This window comes from Geotrypetes seraphini, chromosome 2 (genome assembly GCF_902459505.1).
Source record: "Geotrypetes seraphini chromosome 2, aGeoSer1.1, whole genome shotgun sequence".
Lineage (NCBI taxonomy): Eukaryota > Metazoa > Chordata > Amphibia > Gymnophiona > Dermophiidae > Geotrypetes > Geotrypetes seraphini.
Genome location: NC_047085.1, coordinates 140,449,751 through 140,476,693, shown reverse-complemented (window position 1 = coordinate 140,476,693; position 26,943 = coordinate 140,449,751). Strand labels below are relative to the sequence as shown.

Below are 26,943 nucleotides of genomic sequence, written 5' to 3'. Positions count from 1 at the left end.
GATCGAGCTCATCTTTATATTTCTGTTACAATCTATATCCTCCAATGGATGGTTTTTTTTTGGGTGGGTGCGTTTAGTTGTTTTAATAAAGGTTTTATGACACAGATTTATACCTGTGGTGTTCTTTTCTGGAATACCATTGGTCCACCCCTACTCCTTGTGTACTTGCTTGTACTTTTTTCATAAGGGTTTGTATCTCTTCTTTTTTTTTTTTTAAATTTGGGTTTCTGGATAGGAACCACATTTGCCCATCTCCATTCCTCCAGAAACAAGCATAACTCTAAAGAAAAGGACAGACATTGGAGCCACCAGAACATCTCAAATATCCTCAGATCTATCTCGGGTGTCCCATCAGGCCCCCCCCCCCATTTTTTTTACAAAACCACGCAAGGGATTTTTTGTGCCTGCCACCGCGCTGAATGCTCTGTGCTGCTCCGATGCTCATAGAAACTTTATTACCATCGGAGCAGCGCAGAGCAGAACGCTAGCCGGCGCTAAAATCCTTTTCCACGGTTTTGTAAAAAAAATTTTAAAAGGGGGGGGGGTTGTCTGCTTGTGGTTTCATTAGAACAGTCTTATGAAAATCCTTCAAAATCTATCTCATTTCCATTTCTGTTTATTATTTATTTATTTTAATACCACTTATAGCCTAAGTGGTTAACATTCAGGTACTTAAGTATTTTCCCTATCTGTCTTGGTGGGCTCACACTCTTATTTAATGTACCTGGGGCAATGGGGGATTAAGTGACTTGCCCAGGGTCACAAGGAGCAGCATGGAATTTGAATCCACAACCTCAGGTTGGTGAGGTTCTAGCTCTAACCCCTGTGCCACACACTTTGTGAAATCCAACTCCTAGCCCTTCATGAAAAAGGACACGGTACTACTCGAAAGGGTCCAGAGAAGAGCGACTAAAATGGTTAAGGGGCTGGAGGAGTTGTCGTACAATGAGAGATTAGAGAAACTGGGCCTCTTCTCCCTTGAAAAGAGGAGACTGAGAGGGGACATGATCGAAACATTCAAGATATTGAAGGAAATTGACTTAGTAGAGAGAGAGAGAGAGAGATTGTTCACCCTCTCCAAGGTGGAGAAGGCACTCTCTAAAGTTAAAAGGGGGTAGATTCCGTACAAACGTAATGCAGTTCTTCTTCACCCAGAGAGTGGTAGAAATCTTCTGGAGGCTGTTATAGGGGGAAACACCCTCCAGGGATTCAAGACAAAGTTAGACAAGTTCCTGCTGAACCAGAACGTACGCAGGCAAGGCTAGACTCAAATAGGGCACTGGTCTTTGACCTAAGGGCCGCCACGGGAGCGGATTGCTGGGCACGATGGACCACTGATCTGACTCAGCAGCGGCAAATCTTATGTTCATCTGTGAGCTGAACAGAAATAATTGTAAAGCAATTCCACTTTATCCTCATCAGCAGTAATAACAATTCTTTTGGGAGGGTCCACAGCAGGTTCTCTTTCAGTTAATGCAGAAAATCTGTCATTACTGCATGTTAGCTGAATTGCAGATAATGTGATGCAGTTAGCTGCGATTATTCTCCTCATTATCTGCTGCTCTAACTATAAGGTGCTGTTGCTACTCATTTTCTGCCCCTTTCGTGTGAACAGCTAACACACCACTTTAGCAAATGCTAACTGCTGAATTACAGCTAACGCAGTTAATAAACGGTGGCAAGTCAAATGCGCGCAAGACAAAAGCGCGCGGACAAATGCGCGAAGACAAGTGAGCGCAACAACAATTCAGCACTGTGTTTTGCAAATGCATTTTTATATCACCATAGTTACCTAGCCTCTTGTCTTGCGCTCACTTGGCGTTCAGACATCATCGCCCAATTGTCTTGCGCTCAGATGTCGTGATCGTGCATTTTACTATTAACCATTCGTGCTCAGTTGTCTTGCGCTCACTTGTTGGCGCTCAGATGTCTTCGCCCAATTGTCTTGCGCTCAGATATCGTGCTCGTGCATTTTACTATTAACCATTCATGCTCAAAAGTCTTGCGCTCAGATGTTTTGCGCTCTTGTTGGCGCTCAAACGTCTTTGCCCAGTTGTCTTGTGCTCAGATGTCGTGCTCGTGCATTTTACTATTAATCATTCACACTCAAATGTCTTGCGCTCAGTTGTCTTGTGCCCCGTTGTCTTGCGCTCACTTGTCAGCACTCAGACGTCTTCGCCCAGTTGTCTTGCGCTCAGATGTCGTGCTTGTGCCTTTTACTATTAACCATTCACGCTCAAATGTCTTGCGCCCAGTTGTCTTGCGCTCACTTTTTGGCGCTCAGATGTCTTCGCCCAGTTGTCTTGCACTCAGATGTTGTGCTTGTGCATTTTACTATTAACCATTCGCGCTCAAATGTCTTGCGCCCAGTTGTCTTGCGTTCATTTGTCTTGCGCTCACTTATCTTGGCCCATTTGTCCACACGCTTAAGTCTTGCGCGCATCTGACTATGAACCCTAATAAACAGTCCTAATGAGATTTATAAAAACTACCATCGCTACAACTAATTTTCAGGGGGAAAGCACATAATCCTTTAGATATTTTGCACACCACTTATGACTGTACTAGAAGATGGAAAAAAAAAATCTGTGAGCAGGTATTTGTTGACAACTGCAAGCAAGGAGTTAAGCCAGTTTTCTATTTTATCTATAAAGTGTGAACCTAATAGAGAAATGGACTTTGGGGAAATACATCATAATTCCTCAATTTACAGAGTAAAAGCCCAGAATAAGCTTTAACGTGAATTATTCTGTTTATGAAAAGTTTAGCGTCATATTGGAACTCTTATTACATAAATGAAATAAATCTCAAAATGAAGTAAATCTCGCAGAAATCCCTGAAAAAATAAAAACCATGGATTTTCAACAAAATCCTATATCTTTCTAAAGTGCTTTTGGGCTCGTATACTGAAGTGATTAGATTTTTCAGTATCTCCTTTGTCATCACCTAATCACACATTTACCTGATCACACATTTATAAAATTAAAGGTGGAAAAAGAAATTTACTGAGAATAGGTTTGACAGGCTGAGGGGGCTCTTTCGCAAACGTTGCTGAAAACTGAGAATTCTAATAAGTTAGAGGGTTTTATGTTTCCCACAGGCTATCCATGATATTGATTCCACGATTGCACGCTAGAATTACAAAAAAAAAAATCATGCTGAAAAACATTGAAGATTTACACCCCGAAGGTGTGTAATAAAAACAGAGCTATAAGAAGCAGCTTGGTTTACAGAAGAGCTGCTGAAATTAAAACAGTTTAAACTAAGGGCTCCTTTTACTAAGGTGCGCTAACGCCTTCATAGAGCTTGCGTATTTTTTGTTTAGCGTCTGGTTAGCGCGTGCTAAAAACGCTAGCGCACCTTAGTAAAAGGAGCCCTAAGACTTGAACATAAATGCTGAAAGTGCAAGTTATGAGAAGTGGAGTTGTGTATGTTTTTCTGTCTGACTTCCTTTCTCTGCCTCCGAGTCAGCATATCCCCTCTGTCACTCCCCTTAGTTCTATCCCAGCATCCCTCCTTTGTCTTCCTACCTTAATGTTCCATTCCCACCCCGAGTAAGAATATCCCCTTTACTCTCCCACTCTGTCCAGCATCTTCCCTCTTCCTACTCCCCCTCCTCTTATCCAGCATTTCCATTGTCATCCTAATCCATGCCCCACATCTTTGGATTCCTAGCCTTCCTTTTCTCATCCCAAGCCAGTATATCACCCTATTCCCACCTCTAGCATCGCTCTTTGCGTCCCTACCTTAACCATCCTTTCACCACACATGATCCAGTATTTGTCCTGTGTAACCCTATTTCTTCTCTTCCCGCGTCAACCCCCCCAGCCACCATATTTCCTTTCTTTCCCCCTCTCTCCCAAGATCCAGCATCTTCTTTTTCTTCTCTAGCCCCCTCCCTCAAGTCCAGCATCTTCCTGGGGTTGGCATTGGTGAAATAAAGAGAAAGGGGGTGAGGCTTGATATCACCTTTCATGTACTACAAAGTTGTTTACAACACACTGCTAAAAAAAACCACAGCAGCTGGGAGAGCACCTGGGCAGTTTGTGCAGCCTGGCAGGTGGCTGCCGATTCTTCAGAGTACTTGCGGGAAACTTCAGCTTTTTGGCAGCCTGCATGTCATCATTTGTCCTTCTAAAATAGCTTTAAAAAAAACAACCCACACCACCGCTAACTGGCTTGGCTCCAACCTATCTTTTTCTCTCATTTCGAGTTGGCTCATACCATTAAATGCACTCGTAGCTCACATCTTTTTTTCATTTCCCAACATAATCTTGTCACTACAAGAGATTTTTAGATAGGACATTGTCATTCCAAGCTGGCAAAATGAATACACGGTTAAGTGAAATAATCTTAAAGGCCTCTTCCTACCAATCTTTTAGGAAATTGTTACAGACCTATCTTTTGATAAATTTGTCACTTCATAATTTTTCTGAGTATCCTTTCTTCTATTATTTCATAACTACTTTTGTATGCTTATTATTTGTACTTCCTTGGTTGGTCAGTTGTCTCTTATTGTGAACTGCTTAGAACTTGTTATGGTATTGCAGCGTACAAAAATTAAGTTGTTATTATTAGGTCGTACACTTCTCCCTCCATATTTGCGGTTTCAGCATTCACGGTTTCGATTATTCACGGCTTTTTAGCTTGCTGGCTCCTCCCCCCAAATTACATCAGCTTGCATAGAGAAATCGCTGATTCCCAGCACTTTCTTCACCGTGTTGTGCCTCTCCTTCAGGAACAGGCCAGGTCTCCCACCATGTTATTTGCGGTTTCACTATATTCACGATGGTTTTTAATAGAAAACAGCAAATAACATATGAAAAAGTTATTCACGGTTTTTCAATATTTACGGTTCTGTTAATCCCCTATCACAGCAAATGTGGAGGGAGAAGTGTACATAAGCCTTTTCCTGAAGTGTTAAAACTCAAAGATAAGTCCCGAAACTGTATGATTACAAGCAAAGCAGCTAAAAAAAGGTTGCTTTAGAATTCTTTTTCCATGCTTGCAACAGTGCTCTTGAAACAAAAAAAATAAAGACCTTTCCTCTGGTTTTTATATACAACTTTTTATTTGAATAAGAACATCGGATAAACCACATACCAGCAGCAGACAGTACAATTTGAAGGCCACAAATGAATACATCAAACTAAACTAAACCATATTTAGCATGAGACTGGTCAGCAAACCAGTAAGGCACTTCTTAACATTCAATCCCAGCATTCAGTGGCTTAGTAATTAGGGCTTCTGATTTTAGCTTCTGACTGATAAATATTTGTAATGTAAAAAAAAAAAAAAAGGTTTTTATTGAATAAAGAAACAAAAATCCCACTCTTTCTTTTAAGGGCCATTTATTAAAGAACATTTATTACTTTTAACATGAATTTGTGTACTCTTACCCACAAGGACGGAAACTTATCACAGTAGCATGACAGCATGAGCAAATTCATGCATTAACTGCATGGAATGTTAGGGGTGGGAACTGGGTGAGTTATGGGCCAGGTTCTCCCTAATTTTTGCTGGCCCATGTGCACATGAAAAACATGTTGGGCTAGATTTTTTTTAAAAAGCACCTAAAGTGCCTAGATCAGCTATGTGCACCAAACTTAATTTTTCAATTAGGCTTAATCAGCACAGATACTTTTTTATGGCGCTTTCAATTAATTAAAAAGCAATTTTAAAAAATTATCTGGTAGGCATCTACCAGAAAGCAGGCATGGATTCTGGGCGTGGTTTGAGTTAGGCATACTCATTTAGACCAAGAAAACCCTGGCTTAAATGAGAATGTGCCAAAGGTTGCAACGCCTACCAGTGCCTAAGACGGCTTAGGCACTGTTTATAGAATCAGGACATTTGTGCGTAGATTTACAGCCTTGAATCAATGGGTGCGGTATGGCCTATGTTCTCAATAAAGCCAGCAAAAAATGTATGTGTTCAGTTGCTAGATGTGTGGATATTCCCCTTATGACACGTATGCACAGCTTCTTAGAGGGAACACTGGCTATCGGTGAAAAATAGGGACTGCACCCTGCAGTTAGCACATGGTATCTAAACTAAACTAAAACTTAACCTTATATACCGGGTCTTCAACCAAAGGAAGCTCGACGCAGTTAACAATAAATTTAAAAAAAATAAAGTAAACTGAAATACAATGGTACCTCGGTTTACGAGTACACCGGTTTGCGAGTGTTTTGCAAGACGAGCAAAACATTCACAAAATTGGCGCCTCGGAAACCGAGCATGGCTCAATTTATGAGCGGCCCCCCTCCCCCCGCAATCGGGCACCCCTCCGCCGCAATTGGGCACCCCCCCCCCCCCCCCGCCGCTGCTGCTTACTGTCATCTGGGCACCGGCACCGGCATGTCCTGTGTGTTGGTACCGGTGCCCGAAGATCGGCCTCCTCTTCTTGCTGGGTCTTGAGCATCTGCGCATGCTCAAGGCCTGCGAGTTCACGGAGAGAACGTGAACTCGCAGGCTTTGAGCATGCGCAGATGCTCAAGGCCCAGCAAGAAGAGGAGGCCAATCTTCGGGCACCAGCTCCAACGCACAGGACATGCCAGTGCCCAGATGACAGTAAGCAGCGGTGGGGGGGTGTGCCAGATCGCAGGGGGGGAGGGTGCTGCTCGCAGGGGGGGCCTTCGGGGGAGCAATGCCAGTTCTCGTGGGGGGGATGGGGGGAACGTATCAAAGCAAGTTTACATTATTTCCTATGGGGAAACTCGCTTTGATAAACGAGCATTTTGGATTACGAGCATGCTCCTGGAATGGATTATGCTTGTAATCCAAGGTTCCACTGTACAAGAGTTAGTTTTCAAAATGTTTAGCGAATAAAAAAGGTTTTAGAAGTTTACGGAAGAGTTGGAAGGAACCGGGACACCTCAAAATTAGGGGAAGTTCATTCCTTAGTTGGGGAAATTTAAACGCCAGAGAGCTGCAAAAATTCTTAACTCCTTGAATTCCTTTCCTAGAAGAGAAAGTTTAAATCTATGAATGCCTCTTGCATATGAAAATCTATAAACATTCCATAGCAGAGGAACAAGAGGAGCAAAGATACCATGTAAAATCTTAAAAACAATACATAAACACTTAGGGCTCCTTTTATGAAGCCGCGTTAGCAGCTTTATCACACACACATTTTTAACGTGCTAACCCCCGCTCTAGCTGAAAAAATACCGCCTGCTCAAGAGGCGGTGGTAGCGGCTAGCAAATTAGCACGTGCTATTACGCGTGTTAAACTGCTAATGCGGCTTCATAAAAGGAGCCCTTAAACTGAATTCTAAAATAAACTGGGAGCCAATGGACAGAGAGAAGCAAAGGAGTCACATGGTCGAATTTGCTCTTTCCATAGATCAACTTTGCGGCGGTATTCTGAATCAATTGTAGTCTTTGAAGGCAGTTCTTAGTGATGCCAAAATAAATGGCGTTACAATAATCTAACCGGGATAATATAATAGATTGGACCAAAACAGAAAAATGACGTTGATGGAAAAGAGATCTGACCTTCCTCAACATTTGTAAGCTGAAAAAACATTTCTTAACCAGAGAGTTTATTTGATCCTTAAAAGTAAGAGAAGAATCAAAAAGTATTCCCAAAATCTTAGAGAGCTCAAGTTGTAGGGAGGCTCCAGAATCCAAAAGTACAGTGGAAGGAAGATGGTCCAATTTTGGGCCTAACCATGTGACTTCACCTGTGCAGTTAGCCCGAGTGCACTTATCACCTCTGTTAAGTGTATCCACACAAACTGTGAATAGTTTAAACAGAAGACATGCCCCCAACAATTAATTGCACAGCCTGAACACTTCCTGCATATTAATTTTTGCTGTTAAAAACACTTTTGTAAAAGGGACCTTTAGTGTTTTGTCACCCATGTCCTTGTCTGCCTTGGAGGCTTCACTTTGGTTTTGTACCTTTTCTGAACCAGTGCATACATTTGATTCAACTGGGAAAGGTATCCAACAATAGTACTTGTGTCACAAAAACACAAATAAATCAGTTGCTAGTACCTTTGGGGAACCCCTAATTAATTGGAACATAAACACATAAGGCACAGGTGGGCAGCTGGGAAACAAGCAGCGAAGGAGACTTTGGTGCCCAATGCCTTTTATTATGTATCAAGATGCGACACGATCGTGTTTCGGCTCCAAATGGGCCTGCCTCAGGAGTCTGAAATCTGAATGATGGAATGTGTACTATTCTTCTAAAGGAATCAGAAACCAATATTATACAGCATAAAAAGTGGCTCTGCAATCCTTGTGAACAACTTTGTTCACAGGGATTGCGGAGCCACTTTTTCTGCTTTATAATACATTACCACCTCTGTAGTGGTGGTGATAGGAGAAAAACAACTCAGCAAATACAGAAAAACCGCGAATAACTTTTCGTCTGTTATTCGCGGTTTTCTGTTAAAAACCCTAGAGACTATGCTAAAACCGCGAATAACCTGACCTATTCCTTTGAAGAAAGTGCAACGATTTTCTCTGTGCAACGCTGGGAGCAGCGATTTTCTCTGATGTAATTTTAGGGGCAGAACCTGCAAACAAAAAACTGCAAATAACCAAAACCACAATTGATAAAACCATGAATACGGAGGGGGAAGTGTATTGGTTTCTGTCTCCTTTAGAAGAATAGTGCACATACATCATTCAGATTTCAGACTCTTGAGGCAGGCCCATTTTGGGCCGAAACACGATCGTGTCACATCTTGATACATAATAAAAGGCACTGGGCACCGGAGTCTCCTTTGCTGTTTGTTTCCCACTTTCCAAGTTTTTGGGAAGTTGATATCTCCTGTTTTCCTAGGGCAGATGGGCAGCCATCATCCTTGAGAGCTACAACCCAGTCCAGTTTTCAAGATTTATACAGTGAATATGCATGAAATTGATTGGCATATACTGCTTCTATTGTATGCAAATAGATCTCATTAATATTCATTGGTAAACCAAACTATTTCCTAGTTGGGACTTCGCTCTTTTTGCTGATCATTTGTTTGGCCAGAAAAGTATACTGGTAGTCTCAATTTACAGAAAAACTTTTACAAATGCATTCTGGTCAGAAAGAAGTCATAAGGAGAAAATGGTACAAAGGACAACCTAAATTGTAGAACAGACTGCTCAGCATCTGTCAATCTCCTCACAGATAAATTAATCACATTTATTGATTCCACACTTGGGGGCGCATTTTGACTGGTTTGGATGAGACCTGTACTGTTTTTAGTACTGGCTTGTGGTAAAAAATCAATTGATAATGTTTTTATTGAATGTACACACCTTCATTGTGAACCTCTTGAAAAGCCAATAGGGTTGTGGCTCTCGCGGATCATGGTTGCTCACTCATGATCTAAGAGAGCAATATTCAAAATGGTTTAACCAGGCACGAGAAACTGCTGCCCAGTTAAACCCTGCTACATGAATTGGCACATGATATTAACTGCTTAGTGTCGCTGCATATGTCTGCTAACTAGCCATCCCCTAACCGTTGAGGTTAGGGGCAAACCAGGGTAGAGTGTCAACTTAGCCAGTTAACTGTGATTTTTAATTCATTAACAAGCTAAGTAACCATATAAAATTAAAACAAAATAGCTGTCCTAACTTTATGTGGCAAGTCATTTAGGCACCGGTGCCCAATTAACAACAATTTATTATTTCTGTAGCACTATCAGGCACACCCAGCGTTGATATACAAGAGATGGTCCCTGCTCAAGAGCTTACAATCTACTTATGACAGACACACAAGACAAAAAAGAGAGTCAGAACATAGTACTCGTGTAGGGAATTAGAGAGGGCTGATGAGGTGGAATCAAAGGACAAAAAGAGGAGTCTGATTAACTTCTAGATCAGCTAAATATCTGGATATTTAATGGCAGGAACCACGCATGCCCTAGCATTGAATATCTGGGGTTAGTTTAGACAGCATTTGGAAGGAAGGAAGCAATGGGTTGAATACTGACCTCTTAAATTTACAATGTATGAACACCTAAAAACAGAAACTGTAATTGTAAAAAGGTTAAACACACATATGCATTCAGATCATTCCATAAAGAATAAGATTGAAGATTCTGTTGCCTTGCAGACTCGCTGCATAAGGAGCTAGCACCAGAATTATCATGATGGGGTTCTGCGAATAAGTGACTTCGGCAACAGTAATGAAAGACTTAGCAACTCATCATACAAATTACATTTAACAGGACTATTTAAAAATATTACGTGACTTCTATTGTGTATGCAAATGCATGAGCTTTTTATGGCGAGGAGACGGGACTCGAATTTGATTCTCAACATGTCCCCACTGCATGCTTGCCCACACACCAGCGCAACTAATGTAGTTTGTTTGTCAAACTCATCCATCTTCAATCAGCAAACTATTTCAGGCTGAGATGCAGCTAGACGGCAAAGCTTGCAAAGAACTGATCACCTTCTATTTGGGTGTAAGCGAAAACATCAGGTCAGGACATCTATGAGTTAACACTGAACAGAATTACTTCTATGGCTGAAAAGAGGCAGTTCGAACAGATCATGAAAAAGATGGAGCAGAAAATGTGTGAGAGGAGGCAAAAGACCATGAGGTGAATTTTACGCCCTAATGCCCCACCCCAGGGGGCTGAAAATGCCAGCCACTTCCTTGGCATCTCCTGTAAGTGGCAGGTCCGAGACGGGCACTGAATAGCACTTGCTAATGAGCCACTGAGCTGGCTGTCACACCACATATTTTCATTCATAGATTCTTGCTAATTTTAAATTAAGTAAAGGAAATAAAAAAGCATTTCAGTCTTTCTTGATATACCTTTCCTCTATCTATTTATTATATTTTCTTAATTTTAAATACATCCAGGTTGTGCTTGCTTCACATAATCACTGGCAAGCCTCTCAGAATTTAATGCTCCTGCAAAATGCTAGTGACAGCTGAAAAAGCACTCTATATGACTGTCCAAATGCAGTCCATCAGAAGCAGGCAATGTTGTCTCGCTGTACAGGACAAAAAAATGGAACCCTGGGAAGGCACATGCAATACAGTAGACGGGTTCTTCCTATAATGTTGACTCTGCCTCTTCCATCTGTGAACAAACTGCTGAGGCAGCTAACTTGTATTGGAAAGTGCAGTATTTTTCCTGCCTTTACCATGCAGATGAGGATGTGCTTAATCCTCTGCATGAGGAGGCCTAGCCTAGAGGTTCACACACAGTGACCCATCTACAGCCTCTACAGAGTTTTCCAACAGGACTTCTCACAGTGTAACAAAGTGCTTTCATGGCAACTGCTTCATTAATCATCACTTTAATTATGTTTGCCTTTAAATAACTCTATTAATAGCACATGGTTTCTGGGAAGAAAGAAATGTTAAAAGAAACAGGCCCATTTATTTTTTCTTCTAGTGCTGAAGGTCTGTGACTTTCTCACTGGAGAATTTTAAATCTTTTGAACAGAGACGTCTCACTTCAGAGCATCCAGCGTTTTGCTCCATTTAGCAGGTTTGGTTTTCTTCTTGAATGCTTATCACCTTCTTTAAATGCCTGTCTTCTCTGAAAAAACAAGCAAGCTCTCACCCAATCCACCAAGCAAGATGCTGTGAATGAGATCAGGTGCACATGTCAGTGCTGGACAAGAAAATGACACACAACAAAATGCCAAATACTACTATTACTACTTGTGTCTATAGCGTTAGTAGACATCTACAAGCATTGTACACAAACACATGGGGGAAATTCTGTATAGGATGCCGGTTTCTGCAGCCGCATAAGAAACAGCTGAGAATTGCACACCGTCGTCCTATACAGAATCATGCCTGCCCAAAGTGACAGTGCCTAACCCTGCCTAACCACCCAGATTCTCTAACGGTGCCCATGTCACAGGCACCGGTTAGAGAATCGTGTTGCTGCTCAGTGCCCCCCGCCAACAATGTTCATGGCAGGAGGGATGTCCAATTCCTGCTGCTACCCCCCCTGAATCCTCCCCCTCGAAGTCCCCTGAGATTATGACACTCCCTCCTGCCAACAGGTCTCCTCCGAATCCATGATTTCCTTAGGCACCCCAACTCCTCCCCCCCATACTTTTTGTAGTATGGCGGGCCAGAGTGAGGCCTACTCCTTCCAGCCACCAGGTCCGCTTCACAATGGTGGGCCTTCCACTTTCCAGTGCATCCTAGGATGCACCAGGGAGGGGCCTAAAGCCCTGAATGGCCCAGGCACCTAAGGCCCTTCCCAGAGGAGGGGCCTTGGGCACCTGGACCAACCGAAGTCTTAGGCCTCCTTCCCAGTGCATTCTAGGCCCATGCATGCCCATGGCCTTGGTATCTGGCCAATTTGAGTCTTAGGCCACTCCCCAGAAAGAGAAGGCCTGCCATTTTGAAAAGGCAGGTCAGACTGGCTGAAGGGAATAGGCATGCCTCTGGCCAGCCATCTGAAAATAAGGTAAGGGGGAGAGGGTGGGGGTTGTTGGAGGCACAGGGAGGGATTGCATGGCAGTGGGAGAGTGTGGGCAACTGTGCCACTGCCGAAGGGAGTTGGGGGGGGGGGTGTTGGTTGGCAGCAGGAGAGATTAGGCATCTCTCCTACTACCGGTGGGGGGAGAGGGGATCAGTTCAGTGGGAGAGATTGGGCATCTCTCCCATTGTCGAGGGGAGCTGGGGGGGTGTTGGTTGGCAGCGGGAGACATTGAGCATCTCTTCCACTGCTGGGGGGTATTGGTTGGGTGGTAGAAATTGGGCATCTCTCCCACTGCTGGGGAGGTGTGTCAGTTGGCAGCAAGAGAGATTGAGTTTTTCTGTTTATTCTGCGCATGTGCCCATAACCATAGATGAGCACAATGCAGTATTCACTACTCTCCGCCAACCTCATTTGCATGAGCGTTTTTTGAAAATTACTTGCTTTTTTTAATAAGAGCGATAGCAGCCCATTGTTTTTTTATGCGTTTCTTTTGGGGTTTTTTTTAAACCTAGCCCTTAGTACAGTATAAGCAAAAACTGCAAGTATTTGTGTTTAGTCTTGTACTTGCTGTATTTACTGTACTTAGTCTGGTATTTACTGTACTTAGTCTGGTGTGTACTTTGTTTTTATTGTGTATGTTTACTTTTATAATCCGCTTTGGATAAAGACAGACTAGAAAAAACCCTAAATTATTTATATTTACTGTGTAATTATGCTTACTATATACTAGAGAGTTGCGCGGGGACAGAAATCCCACCCATCCCCACCCGTCCCCGCCAAAGTCCCACCCGTCCCCACGAGGAATCCCACCCGTCCCCACCCGTCCCCGTGAGGAATCCCTCCGTCCCCACCCGTCCCCGTGAGGAATCCCCTCCGTCCACACCCGTCCCCGCGAGGAATCCCCTCCATCCCCGCCCGTCCCTATAAACTTCAGAAATAGTTATTTCATTTAATTATGCTACTGAATTAAAGGCTCTGGTAGAAACCCATTTACAAATAAGCAAAAAGACTTTATTAATTTGAAAATATTAATTGGGAAGAATACATACTTTGTAAACGGGTTTCTACCAGAGCCTCTAATGTTTATAAATTTTTATCAACACAACTAATATACTACTTTATCCTGAAGCAAAAAAAAAAAAAAAGAAATAGAATTCTTTTCCTACCTTTGTTGCCTGGTTTCTGCTTTCCTCATGTTCTCATTCAATTCCTTCCATCCACTGTCTCTCTTCCTTCTGCATCTTCCATTTGCTCTGTTACTGTGCCTCTCCCTTTCTTCCCCCTTCCAAATTGGTCTGGCACCCATCTTCTTCTCTCCGCTCCCCCCATAGTCTGGCATCTGTCTTCTTCCCTGCCAGCGTCTTCTCCCTACTCTCTCTTCCTCATTTCCTTTCAATGTCCTTCTCCCCCCCATGTCCTTTCAGCGTCCTTCTCCCTCTCTGTCTTCCCCATGGCCTTTCAGCGTCCTTCTCCACCCCTTTGTATTCCCCCATGTGCTTTCAGCGTCTTTCTCCCTCCTCTGTCTTCAAGTGCTTTCAGAGTCCTTCCCCCCCCTCCTGTCTTCACCATGGCCTTTCAGCGTCTTTCTCCCCCCCTCCTTCTCTACCGTCCCGGGTGCAGCACAGCCGGCCAGGTCCCCTTACTTTTGTGGCACTTCCCCGACCGACCGACAACAGCCCCGGTCCGACAAACCTCCCTGCCCTTAACCGCGAATCTAAATTACCTTCTTACAGCTGCTGTAAGAAGGTAATTTAGATTCGTGGCTACAGGGCAAGGAGGATTGTCGGACCCGGGGTGTTATCGGTCGGTCGGGGAAGTGCCACAAAAGTAAGGGGACCTGGCCGGCTGTGCTGCAACCGGGGCGGGGCGGGGCGGACCGCCCCCTCCCTTGGTAGCCACTCAAACCGCGAGGCTACTCTCCTTCTCCTTACCTGCCCTGCCTGCAGCACAGAGCCGAACGGAAGTCTTCCCGACGTCAGCGCTGACGTCGGAGGGAGGGAGGGCTTTGTTTAAGCTTTGTTTAAGCCCTCCCTCCCCTCCGACGTCAGCGCTGACGTCGGGAAGACTTCCGTTCGGCTCTGTGCTGCAAGCAGAGAAGGTAGGGAGAAGAAGAGCCGCGCGACTGAGTACATCCAGCCCCGCAGGAGCCCCGTGACCCTCGGAGGCGTCCCCATGGGATCCCCGCGACCCTAGGGGGCATCCCCATGGGATCCCCGTGACCCTAGGGGCGTCCCCACGGGATCCCCGTGACCCGAAGGGGGAACCCACGGGATTCCCGTCGTCCCCGTTCCCGTGCAGCTCTCTAATTTTAAATTGATTTTTCGTTTATATATTTCTCCTAAAAGGGCATATTTGGCTCACTTCCGTCCCCATGCAGCCTGCCTTCATTGTCAGGCTCCGGAAGCCAGCTTAAGCCATATGTTTTGGACTTGTCCTCAGGTACAACTTTTTTGGACTGCTATATTTGCTTTTGTGGAGAATCTTTGGCATGTCACTGTTCGCAGTTCCCCTTTGCTTTTATTTGGGACTGTTCCTCACTACTTTCCACGTTCCAAGGTAGTTGCAGCTTTCCTCAAGTGGTCTATTCTGATTGCTCTGAAATACATCCTGCTGAAATGGCTTGAAGCTGAGGCTCCGGACTATTCCCTTTGGAGGAGCCGCATGATTGCTCTTTTGATGTGGGAGCGAAGGGATGTGACTGATTTGTCTTCTCGCCAGGGTCGTCTTTTCCAGACCACTTGGGAACCTTTCTGGAATACTTTGACCCCTCTGGCTCGTAGCCGGATACTTAATTGAAGCTTTTGTCTGTACTTACCCTTTTGTGACTCTTTCTGTATAGTTTGCTATTCTGATTCTTTGTTAATTTGTGTTTAGAAGGAGGACCCAGGGGTGGGTACGGGGGGGGGGGGGGGGGGTTTGGTTGGGGTTTGGGGGTGGTTCTTTTGGGGAATATTTTCAAAATTTTTTGAGCTGGTTATGTACTTTTGTGTTACTCTGTTGTTTTCTTGATTGCTCAATAAAATATATTTGACCATAAATGTCCAAATAAGTGTTCTCGACCTTTTTTTATTTATTATCCGTGTCACATTTTTTATAAAGGTTAGTACCAATAACAACATGTTTCATTTAACATATTGATATATATCACAGTAATGATGTATTTTATTATCTCTCATGTAATTTACAAACTTAAAAACGGGAGGTGAAAGGGCCTCATAAGTGGAATAGCCTAGGGCCTCTTTTCATCTAAATCCGGCCCTGCATTGAGGCCTCCTTGGGCTCTCTCTTTGGTGAAGCAACTGCTCCATAATTAACAGACTCAACTTAAATCTCAGGACACATCCAGCCAGTTGAGTGTCCATATTACCATATTTAACGCATGAGACAGCATTTGCATACAATGGAAACAGTGCATACAAATCTCTCATGCATATTCATTATGGATACTCTGAAAACCCATCTGGCTGGGTTTGTGGATTGGTTGAGATTCACTGCCTTAAAGCAATGAGTATTAATATCAATAGCTCTTTTTATCAGCAAAGTAACTGGCAGGCATAAGCTTTGTTTGGCCCTGACCTATATTAGTCATTCAATTTAACATATCACTGTTTTTGTATTGTTATCAAATTTTATAAATAAACTTGATAAAAAAGATTTACACAATCTGCAGATGATTACAAAACGGACACTTCTATGTCTGAACATAGACAAGAAACCACTTTAGGGCTAATGATGCTAACACGTTTCATCATTTAAGACAATTTCATTACTATATCTAGCTTTTCCAGGAACGGTGAAGCAATGATTCTCCAGTTAAAAGCGTCAGTCAGTTTGGACTTCACTGCTGATTTTTTCAACGGGCTTTTCTGAAACCAAGTAGGCAGCTTCCTATGGAAAAACATGCTGAACTACCTCTCTGTAAGAGACCACCTGGTGGGGCAGGCTGGCCTGTATTTTTAGGAGGGTCAAGACACAAACACACCATTCCATCTAACAGACTTTTATTCTGGTTCGTTTGCCTCACACATTATAATAAAAAGCTTGCCTTACTTCAGCCAAATTGTGTTTCTCCTTGGACCTCCCTCTAACTGAATCAAGCCTTGGCAGAAATACTCCTGAGACACACCCCTCTGACTCAGCACTTAGCCAAGCAGTACAGGACACTCTGGGACCTGTAGTCCTTCTCAAATACATGGTGCCCTCTGCTGCCCAGTAACATAATAGCAGTCCCAGAGAGGGAAAATTTCTCACTGCCACAGGCCAGAAAAAGAACCATATTTATTTTTATATTGGCCCATATTCTGATGTCTTGCTGCTCTATAAATTACAACTCATCTTTGAGTGACTCTGAAGGCAGGTGTGCTGCTTTCCAGTCCCACCACCCAAAAGATTAGAATTCCCTGTATGGAAATAGAGCAAGTCTACAAAATTCTGAGTGGAGTAGAACAGGTACAAGTGGATTGATTTTTCACTCCGTCAAAAATTACAAAGACTAGGGGACACTCGATGAAGTTACAGGGAAAGACTTTCAAAACCAATAGGAGGAGATTATGGTAAGGGCAGATAGTGTGGATGGTTTTAAGAAAGGTTTGGACAATTTCCTGGAGGAAAAGACCATATAATAATAATAATAACTTTATTTCTTCTATACCGCCATAATCTTACGACTTCTAGGCGGTTCACAGTAAAGAGAGCTGGACAGTCAGCGAATTACAGAATAAAATGGCGAGGATGATACAGTACAGTCTGTTACTGAAAAAGACATGGGGAAGCCACTGCTTGCCCTGGATCGGTAGCATGGAATGTTGCTACTCCTTGGGTTTTGGCCAGGTACTAGGGAACTGGATTGGCCACCTTGAGAACAGGCTACTGGGCTTGATGGACCATTGGTCTGACCCAGTAAGGCTATTCTTATGTTCTTAAAATCCAAGAGCAGCACTGGTGGTCAAATTATGACTGTCACTGGTTCCTTTCTTCACCAGATTTTCACTCACAATGTGTTAAGACTGTAACCATCATATGGGTCCCTGCTTTTTCATTTTATGCTATATTGGCAACCATCACCCAGTGGGAGGTTGAATTCTGTGCAAAGGAACTTATCTGGAATGTAGTACCTAATTGCATAAGATGCCATCAACTTGCAAACTAAACCAGGAATGCAGGGCTGCAGAGCATCATGATACAGCACAAGAAAAGTGCAAGCACAAGGTAGAGAAGATCAAAACAGAACAATGAAGTCAGCTAATTACTTACCAGCAAGCAGTTGGTATGTTCAAAATCATATTGAAGAAAAATAACGAAGCACCAGCTGTAATGACCTGTATAAGTAGCAGAAGAGTGTGGAACATATTAGTATGGGGCACAATCACAAATACTTTTCTTTTCAATATTTGCATCAGTTACTTCATCTCATTGACTTGTTATATTATTCCAGTGTTTTAATCCTGTGTATTAACTGATCCAGTGTATGAGGCATGTTTTTAGCCTATTTAAATATTTATTTTCTATGTATTTTGATGTTCAATGATTGATTATATTTTTTACAAAAATGTATTTTTCATCAGACTCTAAGACTCCTGAGGCAGGCTTTTCAGCCGAAACACGGCTCATGTCGAGTCATGATATTGTCTTGTACGATTGTTATTAAATTCCCATTGGTTTGAAGACTTGGACTATTCTGCTCCTTTTGGATTGCTTATTGCAGTGGTTAGAGCTACAGCCTCAGCACCAGGAGTTTGCGAGTTCAAACCCCACATTGCTCCCTGTGACCCTGTAATCCTCCACTGCCCCAGGTACATTAGATAGATTGTGAGCCCACCAGGAAAATGCTTGAAGTACCTGTATGTAAACTATTTTGAGTGTGGTTGTACAACTACAAAAATATGGTATACAAGTCCCCCCCTTAATGGGCAGTCATTTAATTTCAGAATTATTTCATATAAATTAACACATCTTTACTGTCCACAAATATTGCCTAAAGACACATGAAACACAATATGAACAGCAAAAAACCAAAAAACCAGAGCTGACCAATATGACAGAAACCACAGAAGTTGAATGAAAATAAATGCAGGAAGGACTTGTGATCTGGATACTCCCCCCTTCCTCCTGCCCGAGTCTCAATTTTACATTCTGTTTTAACAAAGACCCTGGGCAAGACATCATGCTGTGCCTCTAGTCATCCACCTGAACTTGGGGAAGAACAGCAATCACAGCCTTTCTGTGATTACAAACTGGTTTACATATAATATTCCTTCTAGCCCAGGGGTAGACAATTCCGGTCCTTGAGAGCCACAGGCAGGTCAGGTTTTCAGGATATCCACAATAAATATGAAGGAGGCAGTGCATGCAATCCATCTCATACATATTCATTGTGGATATCCTGAAAACCTGACCTGCCTATGGCTCTTGAGGACCGGAATTGCCTACCCCCTGTTCTAGCCTATAAGACATATTCTACAGCTCAGACATTAAAGCAGTCAAATTTTCTACTCAGGGGTGACCATAAGTAATTTTCTTACTAAACAACTCTGAGCCACATGGGAATCCTACAATATTGCACCACTCCCAGGTCCACATTATATATATGATTACAAGATTCTTTGCCTGAATCACACCACTATCAGTTCTTTGGCATTTGAGTAGTTTACACCACCTTTTGGGTTCCTTGAAAAAGAACTTCGAAACATGGTCCATGAATCAGTGTTCCCTCTAAGCTGTGCTGGCGTGCGCTGGCGCACAAAATATTGCCTCGCAGCGCACAATGTCACGTCACAGCGCACGGCGTACGGAGATGGCAGGCCGCGGCGAGAGGGGAATCGGGCGAGTTGGTGCTGGCGCCCGATATTTTTAGCGCACGGGGAAAAAATTTTGCTCACACCACCCGCCCGCTTAGAGGGAGCACTGGTCGGGACCTGTTGAAATACTTGAAAGCTAAGTGGGAATTTTTTTCCTTTTTTTTTTTTTTGCCATTGAAAAATAGTTTCATTGTTTGAATAGCATGTTCACTTTAAGTTTGGGTGGGTTTGGCTATAGGAGCCACTGCTCTTGGTCAAATCTCACAATTTTGAGTGTATGTGAAAATCTAATTAATTTATTTCATAAGCCAGATATACATTTCATTTATCTACTTTTGTATTGAGAAGTCTTATCCAGCTATATAGTATTCAATTACTTTGACTTCCTAGTCTTTTACGTTACGATAGAACATACTTTTCCACTTAATCTACATATTGCAACTATGCTATTACAATGACATAACTGTGCACACTTTATAGAACTGCTCTGTATATGGTGAGATGGGATCTTCCATTCATGCTTGTGTTCTTATCTAATTATCCACATTTTCTGGACTAATATTCTATCTTGGATTCATAAAATTCCTAGATGCTAATTACCAATGGACCCAACTATGGTTTTACTAGATCACTAATTAGAATACTAGAGGTATAAAAATTAGAGATCAATTCTTAGCTCATTTCAGTGAGGTGCTTAACATTAGCTGGAAATTGTAAAATAATCTGCAGATTTCAGGTTGGTTTTAAATTGTCTTGTAGAATGAAGAAGCTCTCCTATGTTACCAAGGACAGCTATTCTGCGGTTTAGTCATTTGGAAGCCTTTCTTAGATATTTTACAAAGCGAATCCTTAGCATTGCCCCAGGTACATTAGATAGATTGGGAGCCTACCGGGACAGACAGGGAAAAATGCTTGAGTACCTGAATAAATTCATATAAACCATTCTGAGCTCCCTTAAGAGAACGGTATAGAAAATTGAATGACTGAATAAATAAATAAAAAGTTAAATTAGATGTAGAATTATGGCAAGTAGAGGTAGGGAAAAGATTAGAAATGTATAAACCCCATCCCTTTGATCTAATAATGCCTCCTAATGGCATCCTCACCACTATCATCTTTCTTTTTGTTTGTTGGTAAAATGTTTTTCTACTAGGAATATGGATTTTAGGATTTCCTTGTAAAATGTACTTCTGCTGCTTATCCTTTGGTCAAGAAAGCATTTTGTTAAAATTAAAAAAACAAACCCCATTTTTGTTATTTAATATCCACATCTACACAAGGGTGCCACGGAATTGCATACTTTCAGAAACATTTGATACAGCATCGACTCTGGGCTGCTGTGTTTATATCAAGTTCACTTCAGACACAAATACTTCCATTTTCTTTGAAATATTCATGATAAAGCAAAGTTGCATATCTGTAATAGATATTTTCTGAGGACAGCAGAATGTTAGTCCCTATCCATGGTGATGTCACCAGATGAAGCCCATGCCAGAGAAAGCATAAAGAAAGCTTTAGAACATTCTAGAGCAGTGCTTAAAACTTACTGCATGTTGCTTCCTGCAGTCAATACTGATATACTAGGCCTCCTGAGTTCCATATATAAAGCTTTAATGTCCTCTTTTACTAATCTGTGGTAGAGGTTTTTACCAGGGATCTAAATGGTCCAACATTCATAGGAATTCTATGAGCATCAGAGCAATGTTGTAGCATTTCGTATTTAACCATTTTATGTAGAATGGATCATTGTCTTCACTAGAGCTTACTGACTCTGTGTGCTCAAGTGCCCACCACCAAAATAAGACCCTGCAGATCAGGTATTTCCAGTTACAGAATCTAGTGGCTCAAAGGCAGCTTTCATTTTCCGGGTCAGTATCAGCAGGAAGCTTGATGGAAGGCTTCAATATGTAGGGCCTGTTTTACAAAGCTGTTCTAGCGGCTGCTGCGCGGTAACGGCCCCGAAGCCTATAGAGATTTAAAGGGCTTTGGGGCTGTTGCCGCGCAGCAGCCACTAGTGCAGCTTTATAAAACAGACCCTTAGTTTATTTCCTACCGTTTAACTACTCATTATTGACATTAGAGGATGATTAAAACCAGTGCTTGAAGTTCACTTACTGTTCGAACAGAAATAAGGGAGATGAGAAAAACCACTTTCCAAGTGAGGTATTTTAGATGAAGCTTCATAAGTCTAGAGAGAACAACATTGAGATCCCAAACTACTAGAGGTGGTTTGACATTGAAAAGTCCTTTCTGGACACAAGAGGATGAGCAGTTAAAGGTTTACCATCAACCGGGCTGTGAAAGGCATTGATAGCACTGAGATGAACTCTAATCGAAGTGGTCTTGAGGCCTGAGTTGGATAGATGTAGAAGATAATCCAATACTGAAGATATAGAGGTGGATTTAATATCATGATGATGAAGAGTACACCAAGTGGAAAACCGTGTTCATTGCTGCTGGTAACACTGCTGCATAAGCAGTTTTCTTGAGGCTTCTAAGATAAGTCTGACAGAATGAGAAAGATGAACCTCAGCCAATGTCAGCCAGAGAGATACCAAGTTGTTAGGTGTAAAGACTGAAGATTGGATGCAGAAGAGATCCGTGACTCTGCATGAGAAGAGATGGAAAAATCTGAAGAGGCATTGATTCCCTGATACTGAGTTGAAGTAGAAAGAAGAACCAGGGTTGCCTGGGCCACCGAGGAGCTATTAGAATCATTGTGGCTGATTCCTGTTTTAACTTGACAAGCATCTTGAAGATGAGAGAGTTTGGAGGAAATGCATAGAGAAACTTGTACGTCCAATCCAGAAGAAAAGCATCCTCTTCCAGACGTTGGGGAGAGTACTGTCTGGAGCATAAATGGGGCAGCTTGTGATTGTGTGTGTGGGGGGGGGGGACGCAAACAGGTCTATCTGAGGAGTCCCCCAGAGAGAGAATATGTGATTCAGAGCTGCAAAGTTGAGCGTCCACTCGTGTGGCTGAAGAAACATTACATTACATTATATTGATGTCTTCTATCCCGCCAATACCTTTCAATTCTAGGCGGTTTACAAGAAATTAGCCTGGGCATTCCCAGGGAGATTACAAGGTTGATAGCTATAGTATGCGTCGGGATCTGGGAAGGGTCGATATGGTTTGGTTAGATCATTTGACAAATAATAATAACTTTATTTTTATATACCTCCATACCACAAACAGTTCTAAGCTGAGTCTGTCTATGAGAGAATTTTGTTCCCCTTGAATGTATACTACTTTCAAAAATATGTTGCGAGCAATCACCCAGTACCAAATCTTCTGGGCCTCTTAACAAAGAAAGAGAGAGCTTGTGCCTCCTTGCTTGTTTATATAATACATTGCCTCTTGATTGTCTGTGCAAATTAGAAGGAAATGGCTGGGCACAATGTGCTGAAATGCTTTGAGAGCACTGTAAATCGCTCTAAGAGATTGATATGGCAAAGCTGATCCTGGGTAGACCAGTGACCTTGAGTGCAAAGACCATCCAGATGAGCTCTGCAAGCGTAGGTGGACGAGTCTGTGGTTAGAACCTTCTGATGTGGAGGTGTTTGGAATAAAAACCTTCTGGAAAGATTGGAAGAGTTCATCCACCACTGCAGGTTCTCGGCACAAAGTGCTCACTACACCCACACCATGCTGAAAACAAAGTTTACCCTCTTTATCCCTTAAGCAACCGTGAGGCAAAACGCTCTGGCCATCGTGGTTGGGGCGAGGACCTTTTTGCCCTAACATGCCACAGAAAAGTTTTTGTGAACTACCATTGCAATACTAACTACTAACATTTAGTTTGATTTTGCGGTCAAGTCTTCTGTTTTGCTTAACATGCTTTGCTAATAGAAAATAACCATCTTTCAGAACAGTATTTGCTTTTGCTGAATAGTACTGCTAACAGCGTTGTCATTTCAGTGTAAATTTAAATATCAGCTGTAACATAGATGAAAGGTTTTTGTGCCGATGATGTGATTTACCCTCTCTAGTACAAGAAGGGCACTTCCCTAATGGGGTTCTGAGACTTTTCCTCCTCTGATGAATATTACATGCTGCTATTTTGATTCCAGCAATTGATTCACAGCTTGATTTGGATGTGTATATAGTTTTTGGCTTATGATGGATTGTTTAAAGTGATTATAGAACCCCACTATTTACCCTTCTCCACTGAGAATATTGACCATTTAAACATACTCTGTTTTCTGTCTTTCAACCAGTTCTTAATCCATAAAAAAGGACATTACCTCCTATCCCATGACTTTCTAATTTCCTCAGAAGTCTTTCTTGAGGTACTTTGTCGAATGCCTTTTGAAAATCCAAATACATGATTAACTACCTGCTCACCTTGATCCACATATTCATTCACCCCTTCAAAGAAATGCAGTGGATTGGCGAGGCAAGATTTCCCTTGACTAAAACCATGATGGCTTTCTCTCATTACTCCATGCTTATGTATATGTTCTGTCATTTTGTTCTTTATAATGGTCTCTACCATTTTGCCCAGCACTGACATCAGACTCAGCAGCCTATAATTTCCCAGATCACCTCTGGAACCCTTTTAAAAAATCAGCATCACATTAGCCATCCTCCAGTACCATGTCATTTTAATAGGCAACCTAGATGAATCATGTCTCATAATCTTCTGTCATATAGAGAGAGAGAGTGGTTGATCATTGGAACAAGCTTCCAGTGCAGGTGATCGAGGCAGACAGCGTGCCAGACTTTAAGAATAAATGGGATACCCATGTGGGATCCCTACGAGGGTCAAGATAAGGAAATTGGGTCATTAGGGCATAGACAGGGGGTGGGTAAGCAGAGTGGGCAGACTTGATGGGCTATAGCCCTTTTCTGCCGTCATCTTCTATGTTTCTATACTATTTTACTATTCTCTCTGTGGCAGCCTATCTTTGGAAGATCATAAAGGTTGAGTCAATGCCTTGGTGCCAATGAATGTATCACCTCCACAATACACCTAATCTAATATACCAATGTATTGATGGGCAATTATGCCTATGTACTGACAGATTGAAATTTATAAAAATTATTGAAAATGCAGCTATTTTATTTGCTTTCATGTAAGGAAAGATTTTTATTTGTAGAGGTAATAGATGGAAGTAGACAAGAAATGTCATGAAGACAGCTTTTTGTAATGTTCATTTTATATTATGTATTTTTATAGGGAAACCATCTAGATATAAATGGAATATAAATTTTAAATAAATTAAAAAAAATAAATCTCCACAAAGTAGTTTACATCATATAAGATACATTCAATCATACATTCAAATAGCATGTATAATTTACAACAAAGTTAAACAATTCTTAATACGACTGACTGTGATACACAAGAGCCTTGAGCCTAGAATAAGGCAGCTGATAAGGACAGGCAGCTTGATAAGGACTGGTAGACCCATCTCGTCTACCTAATGTCATCCCAGTGCAGTGCAACCTTGGTTCTCTGGTATTCTTCACAATTATTTAGAACCCACAGGGACCCTTTCAGCTTATCCCATGGTTTCTTGTAATATACAACTATTTTTGTCTCCATTTCCACTGTAAAGATCAGATATGCATCCAGTCCTTCTATGGGAAGAAATATTTTCTAATGTTGTTTCTTAGATTACTCTCTTGAAGCCTCATCTTATTTTAGTGCATTCTTTCCTCAGAAAGGTTTGCTTCTGCACTATTTATACCTTCAAGTTATCTCAGTGTCTATAATGTCCCTCTTTATCCTCTTCTCGCCAAGATACTGTATATATATTTAGGTCCCTGCATCACTTTGATAAGATTCCTGCCTGTCTCTGTCCTTTTGGAGGTAAGGAATACAAGGTACCATAATGATTCTTAAAGTGGCATTATCAAAGTCTCCTAAAATTTGACATGCTCCTGTATTCATCTATAAAATGAAAAGTGGGAACCCTATTTTCTGCCTAAGCTGCCCGGGCCATCAAAGAATATGACCTTATTGTTGTGGCAGGTTAACTTCCAGCTCCTTTGAATGGAGATATGGGTGCTGTTCATGAATTGCTCATCTGCTCTGTGGCCGAGAAAAGTAAACCGTCCTAGTTTCATAACAGTTAACTGGCTAGTAACATTTATGCAGAGAGCTGCATCCTGCTCGCTCCACCCTGCTTTACTTGTCTCTCATGTGAAAGAGCACATACAAGCTGTATGTGGGAACTCCTTAAAAAGAGCTTGCTGTAGCTCTAAGAAAAAATGTTCACGGAAACTTCCTAATAAAAGTCAGATGTTAAGGATCACGGCTCTTAATAAAAGAGAGGATGACAAAACCAGAAATATAAGAATGATGGATGGGGAAGTTAGAAAAACTGTGCATAATTGATCCTCGATAACAGCTGAATGGGAAGGAATATGATGATCATACATGATAATCCTTTATGAAAGCTAATAGGAAGAAAATAAACCACAAGATCTATGCACGATGGGTTTGCAATAAGAGCTAAATTGGAAGGAGAAAGTAGAGGCTGTCCAGTACTATTCATTGATAGGACAAAGGAAGGGAAGACACAGGGGTGTTTGCCTCAAGTGATTCACAGAGAAGAGTGCCAAGTAAAAGGAAAAAAATATTGATTAAACAAAAGTTTGTGCTATTTTGGAAAAACTTACAAACACCTAGTAGGGGAGCAAATCTACAACAGAACGCCTCCAATTTGGCACTCTGAGGGTAAGCGGTAGAAGCCAATTCTTTCTGTAAAATACATGCTTACTTTTCTTTATAGAAACCTGGTTGTTCCAGTAATTAACATGCCTTACATTTAGGCGCTTGTACTTATGCAAACATCTGGTGTAAGTGTGAGTACATAAGTATGGCAGATACTCAAGTACCTTACAGTAAATTACACACATAAGTGGAAGTCTTTCCTAGCACTGCCCGATTTGCCAATTTGAATATAGTCACCGATTCACTTTGGTGAATCAATTCAAATAGATTTGATTCATTGACAGAAAATCAGACACACCAATTCAGCAACCAACACCCCCCACCCTCCTGGTGAAATCTGACATACTTCCAAGGCCTCCTAAAGCAGTAGCAGTGCTGGACGGTTGTCAGCAGTAGCATCGCTCCGAACAGGCTCCTCTGCGGCCTGCCCTGCTGAGGCTTTCCCTCTATCATGTCACTGATGACGTGGCAGAGAGAAGTCCTAGCGGGGCAGGTCATGTGTAGCCCGTTCAGAGCGATGCTGCTACTAATCGTCCACTGCCGCTGCTGCTTTAGGAGGCCTCAGAGGTATGTCAGGTCTCACGGTGGGAGAGTCGGTTAGGTGATGCTGCACAGGGGGATGAGAGAGATAGAAAGCTGCTGCGTAGGGGGAAAAAGAGGAGAAAGGAAGAATTGTTGAGGTGGAGGAGAGGAAGGGAGAGAAGAGGTAGAAAGGGGTGAGAGGGGGAAATCCTGCATATCGTGGAAGGGAGGGAAACATGCATGGAGAAGAGAGGGAGAAATGTTGGATATAGGGTGGAGGGTAGGGAGAGATGGTGCATGGGGAAAGAGAAAGAAACGTTGCACATCATAATGGAGGGGAGGAAGGGAAAGATGCTACATGGGGGGGAATAGGGAGGTTTGACCCAGGGCATGGGGGAGAGGGAAAGAGATGATAGACAGTGGGAAAGAAACAAAGGTTGGATAAGGCAGTGGAAGACAGAAAATAATAATTTTGTTTTCTATTTTGTGATTACAATATGTCAGATTTGAAATGTGTATC

At 42.3% G+C, this 26,943-nt stretch overlaps 1 protein-coding gene across 3 annotated transcripts in view; it reads right to left on the bottom strand.

The window, feature by feature from the left end:
• Window positions 1-11,334: 11,334 nt before the first annotated feature.
• TMEM241 (transmembrane protein 241) overlaps window positions 11,335-26,943 on the bottom strand; it is a 117,816-nt gene continuing 102,207 nt past the window's right edge. For 2 of the 3 annotated variants that reach the window (XM_033933883.1, XM_033933882.1), the window contains 2 exons: window positions 17,673-17,737; window positions 11,335-11,560 (listed from right to left, as the gene is read on the bottom strand). In XM_033933883.1, coding sequence (XP_033789774.1) covers window positions 11,500-11,560; window positions 17,673-17,737 — 126 coding nt within the window. In that variant the 3' untranslated portion in view covers window positions 11,335-11,499. Of the gene's footprint in view, window positions 11,561-17,672; window positions 17,738-26,943 lie in introns of those variants that run through there. The other variant, XR_004538349.1, reaches the window with a different exon arrangement.